This window comes from Halichoeres trimaculatus, unplaced genomic scaffold (assembly GCF_033239565.1).
Source record: "Halichoeres trimaculatus isolate MK-OKI-2021-1 unplaced genomic scaffold, fHalTri1.1 fHalTri1_scaffold_3, whole genome shotgun sequence".
NCBI classification, from domain to species: Eukaryota; Metazoa; Chordata; class Actinopteri; order Labriformes; family Labridae; genus Halichoeres; species Halichoeres trimaculatus.
This window is the reverse complement of record NW_027437181.1, coordinates 20,045,781-20,063,827: the sequence shown is the minus strand read 5'-3', so window position 1 is coordinate 20,063,827 and position 18,047 is coordinate 20,045,781. Positions and strand designations below refer to the sequence as shown.

Genomic DNA, 18,047 nt, shown 5'->3' with positions numbered 1-18,047 from the left:
TTCTAAGAATAAGCAAACATCCATAATGCTAAAAGTGAAGCTCCTCTGAAATCTCTTGTGCTTGTCACTTTGGTTGAGCCACCCCTTGAAATCTAATGGTACTGCTCATAATAAGACTGAGCTGTTTACTGAGCATGCCCAGAGGTCCCAGCTGTGGCACCTCAGCAGAGAACAGAGCGTTCATTGTGTGCTGCTGTAACCCAACACAGAGGCACAGGGCTCAGATTAAAGGCTGTGGAGCTGTGCGGTCGCAGTACGGACACAAACATAAACAGTGAGACTCTACAAAGACACGGGGGAAGCTGGGCCTCAGATTAATGTAGTTTCTGCAGCACTGATGGTTTCTTAAAGCAACACAGAGTTTAATTGAAATCATTAAGCATAAGGCAAGGTGTGCTTTACATTTACCTCTCCATCACTTTGAATTCTAGAAGAAACCAAGTGCATCCCCTTTATTAGGTGTATAGAAAATGTATTTAATTATTTTTGGACTTGTTTCAGAGGGAAGTATTTAACTTTTTGTTGTAAAAAATTTAAGTAACCTATGCTGCTTCAAGTTCAAATAATTTTCACCCAATATAATATAATATAATATAATATAATATAATATAATATAATATAATATAATATAATAAGTAAAAATAAAATTTAGATTATATACGTGTATGTATCTGTTTTTAAACAAGTATTAATAGAACAAATCCTAATCAGCTTGAAGCAGAATATGTCCTATGATTCCAGTATTGTCCTGAAACATAACTTATTTTTGCTATAGTTCAGTTATTTTTATGTGTATATGCTTTATCTATGCCTGACCTGGACTTCTGCTCCTACCTACTTTATGCCACCTTGGATATTATTTATCACTGCTCAGACTGTTTGCTAGTTCTGCACTTCCTCTTCAAGTAGAGAAACTTTATTACTAAAATAACACACACTCCCCTGAACATTTTTCAACATGTCCTCATCCCACTCAGCATTTTACCTTTCCTACCGTCAGGATTTTACCTCCTAACACGGCACAATAATATTTATGCGCATGTTACAGGATGTACACTACTGTGCTGCTGCACCGTCTGTTGGAGCACAGAGGGAATCACGGGGTCTCATTAAGTGTCCGTATTCAGGTCAGCTGACTATCCACTAGATGACGCTCTCGGTTTTTAAAGACATGCAGCTGCAAATTGCATTCATGCAATGTGTAATTAATAACGTCTGCAACCATTTTCAGCTTTGTGTTAGTAATTTATTTGTGAAAATGTTGTAACTTGTTTGAACCTAACAGTATTTAGCCATTATTTTTTTTTTTTCAGTGGATGATTTTGGCAAATTTTGAATCAGCATTACTTTGTGCAGGGTCCACCCATTTCAGATGGCACAAGACTTAAAATTTATGACGCAGGGTTTATATTATTTTTGGAACTATGGTTGAGTTCCTTACAAAAACAAGTTATAGCCTACACAGACCTATATAATCGTAGATTTGGAGAGTTTGATAAGTTGTGTTTCTTGTAGAGTTGCTATGAGAGACAAATATACGAACTGGATGTTGTATCTCAAGTGCATCTGTGTCTCTTAAAATCTTGGGACGGTCTAAACAGAGGTAGTACCTTTGAGAAGGAGACAACAGTTTAATCTGTTTTCATGCTGAGAAATCTGTTCCCAGACCAGCGGAGTGGTTTTGGGTGGGAGGGCGGGATTGTGCGCTTGATTCAGGAGGCGGAGCGGCCCGGAGGGTCGGATGTCCTTCTCAAACTGCCCTACTCTGTCCTGAGAAAACAACACTGGACTGAATAAGGTAGTTAGCAGTAGTGTGGGTACTTCTTAGCAGTTTATCTGTTGAACCAAATCTCGTGTTTAAACTGCGATAAGTGAACCAGAGAGGAAGACGCCGGTGAGTAACTTTAACAAACTAACAAACTTCATCGTTGGCTGCGTTTGGAGCGTCAACAGCCGAAAAATGCTAAACATTGAACAATAAGAGGTTTAAACATCCCCTCTAACATATAAAACTAAGTCACAACGTAATGTGTGACAGGTAGAAGTGAAGAAAAATCTAACCTGGGTATTACAGTACCTCTGAGGCTTGTGTTGTGTTTTATGCCACCTGTTGCACTGAGCATCGATGAAATATGTCCAGATACTGCGTCAACTCAACAGCACTTTTTTTTTTACTGTCATGTGGCTGACTTACTTTTGTGGTCCAGACTTGTGCTCTGTTTGCTCTCTTGTTGATTTATTAATTCAGTGATATGATTTAATTGTGTTTACAGTCGCTCACGTTGCACTTACCTGACTGATCCAGATTAGTGAACACCCATTTGTGTTATGTAACTGTATAATATTTTCCCACAGTTTGAATTCTCGCTGTTTTCAGTGGCTTCATGTGGGATGATGAACTATTTCATGAAATACTGCTCTAATATGATTTATTTTCCCCAAGTAGTCATGAGAGTCTCTGCAGCTGTGTCAGGACTCTCTGAGATCCAGAAAATTAGTCAGTTGATGTGAGGAGATAAAATCTGCTTTGTTAAATCTGTACAGTCCCCCCTTCACATAGATCAAAGCGAGGGCCTTGACATCCAGCCTGTACTCTGTTCTGACCTCTCAGGGGTCAGTGAAGGCAGCATGGCCACTCCAAAGGGCACAGGGGTATCTCAGTGTGGGGTTCTTACTTTTGAAGTGCACACTTGTTGGATCACTTGTGTTTGGGATATGTGTGACACTAAGGATGAAAGAGTCCGCTTTGTCATCTTTGGCTTTAATCTGAAACAGCACTTTTCCTGCTGTTACTGTCTTCTCCCTCCCCTGCGCTGGCCTGGCTGTAAAGGGGTAGCTGATTTGACTCACCAATAACTGTATTCAATAACTAATTAACCCCAAACTGAGGTAAATTATTCTCACACTGAGCTGTGAGTGGCCCACATTTGTAGAATAAATGCGTCATGTTTGCAGTGTTACATGAAAGAGTCAGAACGTCAGCTTAAAACAATACCAATGCCTGCCTACAGCACATAAAACTATTTTGATGTGGTTTTATTGGGAACATAGTAAATTTCTTTATTATGCAGCTAACAGAAAAATATTTGAGTGCATCAGTAATGGGGTGTCTCAGCTACTACTAACTCTTCAAGTGAATCTGGAAACTTAATATCAGCTAACAAATAGCTACATTACTTCCTCTTCTGTGTATGAACTAACAGTCAGGTGTTGGTTAACAATCATGTATGTACACTGCAAAAACTGAAATCTTATCAAGTGTTTTTGTCTTATTTTCAGTAGAAAATTCCCTTTTAGACTCAATATGAGCCAAATTCACATGACCAAACCAGAAAAATGTCTTGTTTAAAGTTATTTAAGGAGAAAAATGAGGTCTGAGTTGCTCGTAACCAGTAAAAAAAATCTGCCAATGGAACAAGAGTTAAGTTACTTGTATTAAGACATTATTCTAGTCTCAAGGAAATTTTCAAACAATTTTTTTTGTTCCATTGGCAGATTTTTTTACTGGTTGCAAGCGATTCAAACCTCATTTTTGTACTCTGATAACTTGAAACAAGACATTTCCCTGGATTGATAAGTTGAAAGTGGCTCATATTGAGTTTAGTAAGACGATTTTTACTTAAAAAAAGACAAAAACACTTGATAAGATTTCATTTTTTTGCAGTGTAATCCTAAATGGTGCTATATTTTCTCTACATGAAATGCTCTGACCAGCTTTCCATTCAGCCACTTTGGTGTATTTGATGCTGAAGTGCTATAGCCTGCGTTTACCTTTGTTGCCAGTCTTATCAGTGTCTTTCTTGCAGGCCTACCTCAGTCTTCTTTCTTTGTATTGTAACATCAGGTAGAATAGGACGTTATCACCAAGGCAAACAGGAACCTGCTAAGAGCCCATTGTCCAATGAAACACATGCTAGGTGCTGATGGCTTTGTCTCCTGCAGCTTCCTAGGCATAAACATGTCAAAGGAACATATAAAGGCTTAGTCTAATATCTTGATATCAGTTGCTCCCTGTGTTGTCATGATTGTGATGCAAATCTGTCAACTTCAGATAACCCTGCAGTGACTACCAATGCTGCAAAGTTGAGTTGAATAGTGTTTCGTTGCTTTAGTCTTTACATGTGGGCTTCGGATTGCACTGTCATTTACAACAGTAATTATAAGTATACACACACACACACACACACACACACACACACACACACACACACACACACACACACACACACACACACACACTTTAAAGCCACCCCCAAGGCTGAGCAGAGATGAGAGGTCTAACGTAGAGCTGAAGCCTTACGACTCATGTTGAAGTATCGTCTCTAAATCCCCTCCTCTTAACTTCTTTAACCTATATCCTTTGTCACGCATGGTGAGCTGTCATTAAGTTATACTTTACCTGTGAGTCACACACCTGTGAGACGTCTCCAGGCAGCACTTAGTTATTTTGGCTGTTGGAATGAATGTGGCTGGTGTTGACGCATTTCAGAGGAAGCACAGGAAGCTTATTGGCTCATTCCTCATTTAGTCAGCGCTCATTAGCTGAGCAGTTAGACGGATACCATCTCTGTGGAGACAAAATACAACATTAAGAAGGAAAGGAAAAAAAAGAAAATGAAAGTGTACATCATAATGAAATGCAGCGAGGCTTTAATGATTCATTAGAGGCTGAGTGTGAATCTGGGAAACATTTGTTGATATTACTGAATTATGTAGAGTCTCATCGCTAAATAATGTAGCCTGTCTTAATGTTTGCTTGCAGAGGTGGGCCACCTGATCCAGGGAGAGGGAATTATTTTCCTTCTGCATTCCTGATGGAGTCGTACAGAGTGACTGGCATTCCTCACAGTGGACCACAGCGGGGCCAAACTCAGCCGTTACGTCCTTCCAGGCCCCACAGTAATGGAGCAGGCACATATGGCCTCAGCATCCGTGTCCAGGGTATTGATGGACACCCATATGTAGTCCTCAACAACCAAGACAGGGGTCCTCACTCCTATGTGGACCCTAACAGTAATGGCTACATGGACACAGAGGGCTCGTTCATTGAGAACTACCAGGAGTATGATTTCCGAGGAGGGAAAGAGGCCGGCTCCAACAGTCCCTTCATGGAGTACAGATCTCAGAAGATGATGCATTACTCTGGTCCTCAAAATGAGGACACAAATGCTCAAGGAAAGAGATCATCCAACCTTCTGAACTTTCAGAAGCATCCTGAGATCCTGCAGCCATATGATCCAGATACCAACTCCCTAAACCTTCATGGTTTTCACAGCTTGCCTTCAAGGTCTCCACCCCTGACAGAGACTGGCAACCAGCAGAGCTCCTCATCTGCTCTACCTACTCCATCCCAAACCAAGTCATCAAGCCTGAGTCGGGACAAAGCTCCCACTCAGCGAGACAAAAGGCAGCTCCCGTCGCAGAGTTCAAGTGATACAGTTGTTGCTCCGACAAAGTCCCAGTCCTTGCCTTCAGTCAGACGTGCTCAGCCACAGAGCAGGCCTCAACCACAGGTGGCACAGCCACAGTCCAAAGCTCATCTCATCACCCAGAGTCCACCTCTGTCTGGGCCAGGGTCTAAAACTCAGCCTCCACCACAACCTTCGCCCTCCTCTGTGTCCAGTCCCCAGAGTGAACAGAGCAAGTCGTCGGGCAAACCCTCCAGCTCCATGAGCAGCGCCAACTCCAGTCTGGAGCGCACCCACCATGAGCCTGACGTCCTCCCGTTACGCAGGACAGATTCTAGTGGACCAGTTCTTCAGTCTTCTTCCCGCTCTCGCCACTCCTCGTCATCCTCCACCTCTAAGGCCCTGTTGGATGAACAGATGGATGCCCTGTACAGCGACGCTATTAACCGCCATGAAAACCGCAGATACATCCCTTTCCAAGCTGGTTCAGGCAGAGACATCGACACAGGCTCCATTCCTGGTGTGGACGAGCTCATTGATAAGTTTGATGGCAAAGATGGCAGCCAGCAGCGCAGGGGGAGAGCAGGGCGCAGGAACAGGATCAACCCTGAGGACAGGAAGCGCTCGCGTAGCGTGGACAGTGCCTTTAGCCAGCGAGACGACTCCAGGTTCCAGGATGAGTTTGGTCCCCGTCGGGGTACATCGATGGAGCACGTCCTGCGGCCCTCACAGCTCAGACAGCAGAAAACAGCTGGTAGTCAAGACTCCTGGATCTCAACGGTAGATGGAAGGACGGACTCCAGAGCTTCGTCTCGGGCCACTAGTGCACCTGGATCCCCACAGAGCACCATCTCTAAAGGTGCAGGCCTCATACAGGGTTACAAAAAGCCACAGACCAGCTCCTCCTTTCCATTCAAGAGTAAAGAAAGCGAGGACGGCTCTTCATCGGCTGGAAAGACTTCATCGACATCGCTGACCACATCTTTATCAAAACCTTCATCAGCTGCAGAAAAAAAGCCCAGTGCAGAGGTAGATGTTCAGGTAAGAAGCCAGAGTTCAGTGATGCGTCACTTCAAATTTAATTTTTTTAACTTGTTCATTATTTTGCTCCAAGTGTTAGAGTTTATATCAGAAGAAGAAGAAAATATGTTTCCCATTTAACACATATTTCTTACTGTCATTTTTAGTCAACGCCTGATCTCCTCAAAGGTCAACAGGAGCTTTCACAACAAACAAATGAAGAAACAGCCAAACAAATTTTATTTAGTTATTTAAAAGAAGGGTGAGTTTACATTACTTTTTTCTTCTTTTAACACATACCATTAACATTTCCTTCATTGTCTACATCCCTGTTCGCTGAATCATGCAAGTAATTTTTTTCCATCTAAAGCCCAAAGTGTTTACAAAGGGGGAAACTTTTTTTGTGGGGGCTTACAAATGGTTTTTATCAGAGTTGGACTGATAGCGATAAAAGAGAAAGAATCTGCTCCTCTTCCACTCCCATGCAAGCTGTGAGTAATCCAGCTGTCTGGGGTTTGTTTTCTTCCAGGATTCCACTTTTCTCCCTGCTTTCTCTTTTCTGCAGAATGAAATGCGAGGAATACTTTGTTTGCTTGTGTAATCAGACACCTACTGCCTGTCACAGAAAGCCATGTGTGCCTCAAAGGTTAAACGAAGTTGAGATTCTGAAGCCAGATATGACGATTTTATTGCGGTCTTTAAAGTCACTTAATTAGAGTTGAAAGTTGTTGTCAAGAGTTGTATTTTAAGAACGTCTTAATGATCAATAAACGTCGCCAGTTCAGTTGTTTCCTTCAGAATTTAAAACAAGTTTATGTGACTTTGAAGTGAGAAACAGTTTGTAGGTTTTTTACCAATCCTCTACAGGCTCTGGGTAGTCTAGTGACTGAACAGGAAACTGCCTGGGTGTGTCGGGCCACAGGTCAGGAGTCACTGGACAAAGGAGAGGAAACACAGATGGAAGTGCTGGAGCTGAATCTGAGCCACATTCCCAAAACCCAGAAGATAAACATTCACCACCAGGGGTTATAAAGGTTTAATGGAAATCATCTGTATGAACAGAGGGAAGATTTGGAGGAGGAGGGGTCTGGGGTTTTGTGTTTGAGCTGCGAAATTTATTGAAATAATATATCTCTGCTGTCACGTGAAAATGGTGTAACTCCAGTTTTATGGATTCAGATGTTTTCACTTTGGCTGAAGGATTAAAGATTGTTCTGTGGGTTGAGAAAATCCTCCCATCTGTGGCGCCTTCAAAAGCCTGCGAAAAACCCTGACACTCTCAGTGCTAATGCTAAAAACAAAAGTTGCCTTTTTTAACACCAGAGAAGTTGATGTTTAAAAAGTGTTGTTTTTTTACTGAGTATAACATACTTTTTATGTTTGACTTAGAGGACATAAACAGTGGTATCAACAGGATTAGCATTACATTCGTGGGTGTGGCTGCTTTTATAACTGATCTGTTGTCCACTTGTGTTCTGCAGTATTTTCACAGTTTCAGCACTTTTCTTACTAAATGACCAGGTGATGAAATGAGACTCTGCATTAATCCTATTATGCAGCCCATACGTTTGATTTTTCCGCTCATGTGCTTCGTGGTTTAGTGAACGGGTGTAATGAAGCAGTTTGTGCCAAGAGGTGATACATCAAAGCAGCATGATCCTTCCTGACCCCCTCCTAAGCTGGGATGAACTACTCAGTACAGAACAGAACAGTCTGGAATTAAATCCCAATCCCCCAAACACTGAGGGAAGTTTTATTTTCTTTCCCAACTGGTATTTACCATCATGTGTTAACATATTCTCTGTGCTTGTGTCAACAGAAGCAACGACAGCGATGAAACGACAAAGAAAAAGGTCAACCTTGTCTTTGAGAAGATACAGACTTTGAAGTCTCGGGCTACAGCTAGTACTCAAGGCGACAACAAAGTGAGATGTTTTATCACTATAATCACTCATTATCAATGGGTTTATTTGATACTGTGATCAGATTTTTGGTTTCAAATTGCATTTCACATCTGCTTGCTCATAATGTCATACTGTTAGCAATTTAGTATTTACCTTTCAATGAGTGCTACTGCTAGAGTTCAGATATTCAGGAAGACTTTTAATACATAAAATAAACTCCAAACTTATTCTTTTTTCAGTCATTGGACATTTCTGCTCAAACTAAAGCGCTGCTGGAGCAAAATGCTGAACTGGAGAAAGAAATGGCTGAAGTGAAGAGACAACTTGAGGTAATAATGATAAAAGTCACTCTGTAACTAACCTGGTTACTGGTTTGTTGTCTTTTGGGAATAACTTTTAATAAAGGGTTTGGTTGGAAAGAGGTTTAAGGGATTACTTTCAACTTAGCACTGACTTTAAAGAGACATTACTGTTGAGATGTCAAATTAGTTGATCTTAACATATGAGTGGATGGATGAATGGAATATGCAGACTTTTTTCCTATACAATCTTTATATAACTTTCATAAATGGGTACAGTGTTTTTTTTTTAATTAATGCAGTTTTTGGGTAAAATAACGGGTTTACGGTTAATAAAAGTGGATACAGCATCCTTAAACTTAATCTTTAAACTTGTGTTCACCGGGCCAATTAACGGGGCCGATATTTGGCATTTTGAGGCATATCGGCTCCTGCTTTTTTTTTTTAATCCGAGGGCCGATAAGAAACAAATTCAAAACTGCGTTCTTGCGACTCTAATGCAGCCGTTTCGCTGTCTGCAGTCACTACTCAGTCCCCAGCACTGTCCCACCCACAGTATCATCTGATTGGTTACAAGCAGAGCCATGGCTTGGGAAATAGCCAATCAGCAGTGCAGTTATTACAGTTATCGCAGTTACATCGAATTTTTGAAAAACTTTTTTTACTGTAGAAAACTTAAGCTATTTATTTTTTCAAGTTTTCATTTAACTTTATAAAACATGCTGGGAGCTGTTTAATAAACTCATGCTTAAAGGTATTTAAATGGAGTTAAGTGTTGGAGTTTGTATTGTTCAAAATTTTGACACCAATATTTGCACTTTGACTGCAACTTATTATTGGCTTCAAATATCGGTAATCGGCCTCCTTGACTACAAATAATCAGTATCAGTATCGGCCCTGAAAAATCCATCTCGGTCTATCTCTAATCTGAACATTACATTTTAAATGCATGTATAGCTTTCCAGGTATTAGGACCATCAGCTAGGATCAGTCTGTAATTTTCAAACTTTAATGTAGAGACTAGGGATGCACGATAGTGGATTTTTGCCGATATCCGATATGCCGATATATCAGAACCCCTTTTGGCCGATACCGATACCGATACCGATAATCACAAGTTTGTTTGTTTTTTTCACTGTAAAGAAAGCTAAGTCTATCCTGTACTGGAATTTATACGTTACTCTTATTGTGACGGTCTTATTTGTTTAAGAAACACACATAAAACAAGACAAAAAAACATTCGATTTTACCATAAATAAGAAATGTATTATTTTTAACTCAAGACATTCAGTATTGAAATACAGAAAAATAATTTCTTTAGATCACATGAACTTTAAATGTATAATGCATTTTTAAACATAACCAAGTTTCATTTGATTATTTTAGAGCTACTGTAACAACCTGGTGACAGACACAGAGCTCTGCAGTGCAAATAAATGAAGTGCTACATTTTATTTAAGGAGCTTATTTTTCAGATGGAAAATAATAATAATTCTAACTGAATAGCACATTATCGGCTGTGCATATCAGCAGAAATTTCCATATCTGCCGATACCGATAAACGTGTTTTTAAGCTTTTATCTGCCGATACCGATATTGTGCCGATAATATCGTGCATCCCTAGTAGAGACTAAAAATCTCAGATCTTCTGAAACTTTAACATGGATTTTTTTTTTTTTTTTTCCACCATAAGAAGAATCAGGCTGAAAGGAGGGCAGCAGTGAGTTTGAAGGAGCTGCAGCAGGAGCTGGACCAGAGCGTTGAGGAGTGTAAGCGTTTAAAGGAAAAACTTGCCAAAACAGAGGCTGAACTCCAGACCACAGTTGAAGAGTAAGTGCAGTGTGACATTTCTGGAAATGTGGGTTGTTGGACTAATTTACCTGCTTTGTGTAATTAGTTTTATGCCATTGTTCTTGTTTTTAACTGCAGTCATATTTTGATATAGTCTAACCTGCTGAGCTGTGTATCAGAGAAACATGGCACAATAAACACTTTCCCTTCGTCGTATTATAATTAATGCTTATCATAATTAGCTGTGACTGTTATCATGGGGTTACATTTATCCACACTGTAACGCTACAACCAGAAAAGTGTGTCTGTTTTAAATATGTGGATAGTTTCTGTCGTGGTTACTGAGCCAGTTCCTCAGGCCCCCCCAGGTGTGCTAAACAGACAGCTCTTCATCGTTAAGTGTGCATAGAGGCTGTTTGACAGCACTCACTGTCTGTACATTTTCAGCCTTGTTGACATATGTGCTTTCTGACTCCTGTTGTGTTGAGCCCTCACTGACACTATGACATTTTTATGTCTCTACACTGAGAATCTTTCAAAGTATCTATCTTACCACAGCTTTGTTTCTCTGCCAATAACTGTCTGTATTTTAAGCTCTACTGTGTTTTTTTGGAAATGATTTCTCTAACACCGAATATGACTCAGCTACTTAAACTTTACTTAGTCAGATTTTTTTGTTTCTTTTTTTTGCCTTTTATTAGATGGTTAACAGTGGGTCAAACAAAAAGGAACCAACCACGTCTGTCATCTTTAAGTCTATTCTAACAAGGGTATAGCTGTTCATCCTCAGTCTTCATCACTGTCAGGTCATCTGTTTGAGGTGCCTCACATCACTTATCACCCTCCCCTTCAGTGTTGTCATGCAGCGACAGCTTAGACATTATTGGTTTTCCAGGTTTAGGTTTTCATTTTAACCTCTGTGCTCTGTACGCCTCACATTAAGCCCCAGCACAGGTGCTGCTATTCCAATGTGCGAATGATGGTGCAGGTGTGCAGGCGTGTGTGCAAATCTGCTGTATGTAGAGTGTCTGTGCTGTGCTGTGACATGATGTGTGGTTTGTCAGGCTGTTCCAGGTGAAGATGGAGAGAGAGCAGTACCAGACAGAGATCAGAGACCTGCAGGATCAGCTGTCAGAGATGCATGACGAGCTTGACACAGCCAAGAAATCAGCCTCAGATGGAGAGAAAGACATCATGATGGCGGTAATGCAGCGTCCATTGTTCAAGCGGAGAAAAGATTGAGTCTTGATCATAGTTGCTGAACAAAACAGCAAATGCTTTTACAAACCACTTGGAAATTTTCTTAAACTGTATTTTAAATACTAAATCCTTGAACATCAAACTGTGAGGTAAAATTGTTGATGAGTGAACTTACCCTCTTATTTCACTCATAAAATTCAAACTTTAATGGAGAGAGCTGAGATTTAAGACTTTGAATGATTTTAGCTTTCTATACTACAGTGCAATGTAAATGAACGCAAGGTTATCACTTTAAAAAAACATGGAATAGTTTTTATTCCTCCCAAAACTTCATGCATAAGCTTTAATGTGACATTATTTTGAAGATAGAGCACCTTTATTTATTGTACACATTGTGCCATATTAGCAAAGAACAGGCAAAAAAATCACTTGATGTTTTAAAAATTGTGGATTTAGAAACAAAAAAAAAGGAGAAGATAATAAAATGATAAAAATCAGTAAAGGTAAGATTTAATTGATGGTTTAAAAAAAGACAAGATGACATAAGATAAAATGTAAAGTATACTTACTTAGATCACAGTGCAGAGATAAGTTTCAGGGATCATATTGGTTTGAATTATTTGATTCAAATTTCATAAATGTTTTCTTCCTTTAACTTCATAGCTTTTTTTACATTTCCAAGAATAAACCAGTTTCATTTTTTACGTTCTTTATTGTTGTGCTACTTTTCTATTTTTCCTCTGGAGCTCTGTAAATTTCGTAGTTATTGGAAGAAAAAAGGATCAGCTCATCTTGTTGTATCTAATCTTATCTCATCTAATCTAATCTTATCTTATCTTAGTTTATATTGAACAAAGGTTAATTTAGACCACAATCAAGACGGACATTCTTCCAACTTTTTTCACAGGACATGATGCAACTGAAAGTGGAGATGCAGGAGGTTCTTCTGGCCAAGGAGGAGCAGGAGGAGCTGCTTAGGAGGCGAGAGCGGGAGCTGACAGCTCTGAAAGGGGCTCTGAAGGAGGAAGTGGCCGCTCATGATCAGGAGGTGGACAAGATGAAGGAGCAGTATGAGAAGGAAATAAGCCGACTGCAGACTTCTTTGGAGGAGGCGAAGCAGGTAATCAGCCTCCAGTATGCATCTCCTACATCTCCCTCTCCCCCCTCTTGGTGTGTTCCTTCCTCCTCATTTCCTTTACTGACTCATCCCCCCAGTCTAGAAACACATCCTGTCACCGAGGAGTGTGGAGATAAACGCCACATCAGGGGGGCTGTAACTGTGTTTTTGTGTGTTTTGCATTTAAAGGTGTGCCATGTGTTTTTTTTATCAAGGACTTAAACTCTGCTCTGAAGTGACATAAATTACACCTTTTCACTAGTTTCCCATCTGTGGCACCTGAGTATCAAAATAGTGAGACTCTGGTTTTTCAACACGCAGGTTGAACTGTATCCAGAATCAGCTTAGCACTTAGAATCAGAAACATTTTATCTCTTTGAAAAAGATTTAAAGAACAAAAAAAGAGGAAGAGGAGCCTTTTTCCTTTGGCTGTTTTTATTGGGTTTGCTAAAAATGTTGATTAAAAGTGTCAACATATGATTTACTAAACCATGAAAGATCAGAACGAAAAGAAACTGTGCAGTAAAAAATAAGAATTTTTGAGATCTGAAAACGAGACATTTAAAGATTATCCCCCAACAACATGCAATAAACATCCTACTCTGTCTCCTCCAGCGTTAAAGAACATTTGATGTAGCTAAGTGTTACTGAGTCCATCACATATTTCTTTTAACTTCTTGTAATATTTACTTGTTCATGCATATATTTTAATATATGATACACATGGTTTGGTGCATTTCTGTTGTCATAATCAGTGGTTCCTTGGTTTTTTTCTTTTTCACCACATTTTTTTAAATTTTTTTAATCTATGTTAATGTTTTATTTTTCAATCTCAGATCAGCATAGGGCAGAAATGTTTTTCACAAACGATCCCTTTGGTTAAAATTTGTCTCTGTTAAATTTCACACGCTGGGTTTAAAGAACAAACTGATAAACTGAAAGGGAAACTGTGTAACGTTCAAAAGTAGCTCGTCATCATTTTACATGGGAAGTCTGTCAAAGCAGTCAAGTGTGGAGGTGTTTTCTTATCTGAGCTTGCTCCTCTAGGGAGGAACTTTTTACAGGAAGAGGGATGTTTGGTGAGACATTTAGAGACATTTATCAGCGTGTTAAATTGTAAGGAGTTGCCTTACCGACAAGGTTACTGCTGTGGCAACTTCCAGTCTGAGTTTTTCAGTTTTTTTCTGCATCAAAAAACCTGAAGTGGGTCTTTCCTTTGACATATTGTTTCACACTGTTATAAGAAAAGAGATGAATACTTCAGTCCAGTGAAGGGTTTGAACAATATCTTCCTTAAAGCAGAGCAAGTTCACCAGCTGTGGCTTCAGAAATCAAGGAGTTAAGATGAGGTGACCAGCGTTACATGGAAGTAGACAACGAACTGAAAGCTTTCTGTGTGACCCATGTGTGTCCTGTTTATCTCAAAGACTGGAAGTTGTCCTTGTTCTGGGCTTCCTGCTGGCTGGTGGGGGTCTACATACAGCAACGCTCTGCCTGCAAGAGTCCATGAGGACATTTCCTTTTGTCAAACAGAAGTACTGGTTCCCTTGGGGAGCATGTTGTCGGGGGTTTACCCACAGTGCTTTGTAAACCCTTGGAAAGATGAGGTCATTAGTTTGTTCCTCTTTGTACATATAAAAGATTTCTCCTGTCGGCCTTTTGTTTATGCTGAATTGATGTCTTATCCTCACAGAAGACTTTGTTAGATAAATTAGACAAGAGTTCAATCATTTATTATGCAAATTCACTCAATATTATCTAAGCAGTTATAATTTACCCATGTCTTCGTGACATTTGAGTCTGAACAATAGGACAGCAGATGAGATTATCCGATAAGTCACCATTTGAAAGAACTCATTAATTAAATCATTTTGTAGTCCTGGCTGCATATAAAGAATTCTGAAAGCATGTCAGTAATAAATTCTTATGCTTATTAGGCTCACTGTGTGATAAAATTACACAGTGGGATTGGCAAAAACACCAAAGCAAAAGAAAAAAAATCTAAATTAAACCCAAAGCTGTTTTTGGTCCAAAATGTTCACAGCATGTGGGGAGTGGGCTGAGCAACTGGCTGTGAGAAAGTCCAACATTAAACCAGAAAACTGCTGATTATCTCATGTACACATCCACTTTGTGTAAGGGTGTCAGAAAGGAAGAAGAGGGCCAAAGTGGACAGTGCACCCCCCTCCAGCCAAAGTACTGCGTCCCCTCTTTTGTGGCCCTGAAATTTGCAGTGACCGGAGCAGCCCATGTGGAGAAGAATGCAGAAAACTGGAGCACCGGGTTGCTCCGTATGCCACTTAATTGCAGTGGCAAGCCATCACTAATCTAATGAGCTGCCGTTCCTGAGTTGCGTCGTGCCCCCTCTTCTTTCTGTGCCCTGAGAGAGTGGGGGTAATTGTGGACCTCGGTTGATAATGAATGATGAGTTTGTTTCACACAATAATAGCAGCGGGGGTTGGGACATGCTGAATAAGTGGGTCAGTGTGCTGAAGAAAAGGGGATGCGTGGCTGACCTCTTGAAAGGAATGGGGGGCCTGTTTTGTGTCTTAAATTGAAAGCTGCGTTGTTTTTTCAGTCCGCTGAAATGTGTGGAATGTCATCAAGGTGGAAAAATGTTGATCATGCTTTCTGGAGAAGATATGAATCTGCTCATTTTTGAGTTCTTAATGTTCTGTAACAAAAGACGTCTGCACAGTTGGAAGTGGACTTGAAGTTTGGTGTCAGCATGTGCTGGTATGCAGAGCATGTGGAAAGATGAGGTGGAGTGAGAAAAGGGAAGGTTTGTTTCCAGGAATGTGGGGGTCAAAGTGGAGAATGTGCTCCCCGCAGACCTCCTTCTTCACTCAGCTCCAGCTCTGTTACAGTGCACCCGCTCCGACCTGCTGGAGAGGCTCAGATCTTTTCATTTCTGCCTCTTCAGGGTGCTACCGCTGCATCTCCATCTCCACAGAGCTCCAGATTCTCAGTGTTGGAGGCTTAAATGAGTCTCAGTTGCGCTTGCTGTAAAGACAGAGCCTTGTGCTTATCACACCATTTCCAGCTCTTGTTATGTTTCACCTACAGCCTGAAGCCACGGTGTGTAACACAGCCACTCTGTTATCAAGCTCTCATCTGTAACCTCAATCCTAAATGGTGTATTTTTCATTTCTTAGCTCCACAGTCTCCACACAAGACTTTGCAGTGATCTCCCACTCAGCTTAACGCAGTTCATTTCTGGCCTGTGTCGCCCCCTCCGTATCTCTCTCTGCCTCTTGAGTAATCTCTGCCAGCGTGTGAACTGAAGTCTCACTGTCTGATCATCAAACTTCCGTAGCCTAGAGAAGAGTTCCCCCTCAGGCTTGTTTTGAAAGTAAAGGCTCCTGCATGAGTCTGCGTGTTTGATGATAGCACTGTATTTCCCAGCGTAGCTGTAGGAGCTGATTTGGCTGGCGGCTGAAAAGATGGAGACGTAAGGCAACAAGTGAAGAGGAAAATGATGGGGAGAATTTCTGGATGCTCCCAAAGACACCAAGAAATAGATCGTTTAACCATGTTGAACTCTTACTTTTTCAAATAGATTAAATGATAACACCTTAGGCATATTGAAGAGAAACACAAACTAAAAACCCAGCAGTTCAGTTGAAGATTTAGAAAATCTTGCTCCGGGGCTTGAGGCACAGCCATTGAAAACCAGGCAGTTTCATAAATGTTTGTGTGCTCTTTTCTTCGTCTGTGCCTGTTAGCCGTAATGTGCTGGAGTCAAACTTGCCAAATATCTTCCCAGGACATTTGCTTGTTAGGTTGTGGGCAGTTTCTCATTTTCACATTTTTTTTACTCAGAAGCAGTGAGAAGTTTAGTCTTCCATGCCAGATAATAGTGAGTCATTTTCTGGCAGTTAGCATTTTCAGTGTCACAACAGTTTTGATCCTGTGGTTGTACCAATGACAGCTGAAAGGTTTAGAACATGTATTTGTAGAAATGTGGCATTTCTTTTTCATGCTTGCATTACTAAGTTACTGTTTAAGCTTTGGCACTGTGACACCTTAAAGTCACAGTCAGAGTCATCCACAACATTTATCCTTAATTTATTTAAATACAGTGTGGTTAGTTTGGTTGTTTTCATTAAGGTCCCATATTATTCTCCTTTTCTGCAGTTTAATATGAATCATTGATGTCTTCATGAAATGGTAGTCACATGTTTTGGTCCAAAAAGCCAATAAATCAAGCAGAACAGCATTGTTTCCAGGCTCTCATAACCCCTCTGTTCAGAACGGTCTGATTTGGTGGGCATGGCCTTAATATGTAAATGAGCCATTTTCCAGGGTCTGAGGTTTGTTGGCGGATGGTTGGTAATGTGCCTAGATTCAGGACCAGTCTATTCTCTAGCCCTCTGTTGTACTGTCCAAAGTTGGAAAAGCAGTCGGCCATGAAGTGACTAGCACACACATGCACAGTTTTACTAAGTGTAGCTGGCACATTTCCTTGATAAATGAACTCTAGCCACTTAGTCTTGTCTTCTTCCGAGGTGGGAAGCTTGTGCATGGAACTATGTGGCTGTTTACAGCCAAAAACAGAGCAGTGATGGCCCTTCAACCTAAGCATTCTCTCCCCCACTGCTGGTTAGATTTCTCTCCAGCAGTGGGGGAGAAAGGAGAGTGGGCGGGGAGGGGGTTCGGGGGTATCTGCTCCGGTGGACCAATCAGGTCAGACTTGCTCCTGATTGGTCAAAAAAGGGAAATGCCGAGGTCGGCAAATCCCCAAAATCCAAACAGCTCGTTTTAGGTCAGGATTTCACATTCACAAGCACTAAGTACAGGTTTGGTCATTAAATATCACATTTTGTGAGCTGGGAGGAAAGACAAAGACCCACAAATTTCACTAAAATGCTCAGTAAAGTGTTTTTTTGCACCATACGGGACCTTTAATGTCCGTGCTATCCAAGACACTTTTACACTGTAAAGTTATGTGCCGTATCTGTCAGTGGTTAAATGAAGATTCAAAAAACATTTAAAAAAATAATCTCAGATTGTCCTGAAGTATTTTTATTGAAACAAACATTAAATAAAGTGGTGAAAATGAGACCAAATACTATAGTTTAATCAGATTTTAGCTCGAGAAACCCACAAAAATAAATGATTGTTCATGGTGTTCAACAATCAAAGGAAGTGTCTGTCATTTTTATGAAATATTCATCAGTACAAACGAAGTATAAAAGGTTTTATTCTGAGCAGTGGTGCTGCCTGATAATTTGTTAACTTGGCTCTTTTATTAGCCTTGCTTGCCAGGTGTACTCTGATGAGGCCACACAAAAACATCCCCACATTT

The 18,047-nt window shown here is 40.6% G+C and overlaps 1 protein-coding gene across 3 annotated transcripts in view; it reads left to right on the top strand.

Moving 5' to 3' along the window:
• Positions 1–1,726: 1,726 nt before the first annotated feature.
• cgnl1 (cingulin-like 1) overlaps positions 1,727–18,047 on the top strand; it is a 31,795-nt gene continuing 15,474 nt past the window's right edge. For 2 of the 3 annotated variants that reach the window (XM_074666576.1, XM_074666574.1), the window contains exons 1-8: positions 1,727–1,894; positions 4,763–6,449; positions 6,596–6,690; positions 8,248–8,353; positions 8,572–8,661; positions 10,325–10,461; positions 11,487–11,625; positions 12,530–12,742. In XM_074666576.1, coding sequence (XP_074522677.1) covers positions 4,815–6,449; positions 6,596–6,690; positions 8,248–8,353; positions 8,572–8,661; positions 10,325–10,461; positions 11,487–11,625; positions 12,530–12,742 — 2,415 coding nt within the window. In that variant the 5' untranslated portion in view covers positions 1,727–1,894; positions 4,763–4,814. The remainder of the gene's footprint in view (positions 1,895–4,762; positions 6,450–6,595; positions 6,691–8,247; positions 8,354–8,571; positions 8,662–10,324; positions 10,462–11,486; positions 11,626–12,529; positions 12,743–18,047) is intronic. The other variant, XM_074666575.1, reaches the window with a different exon arrangement.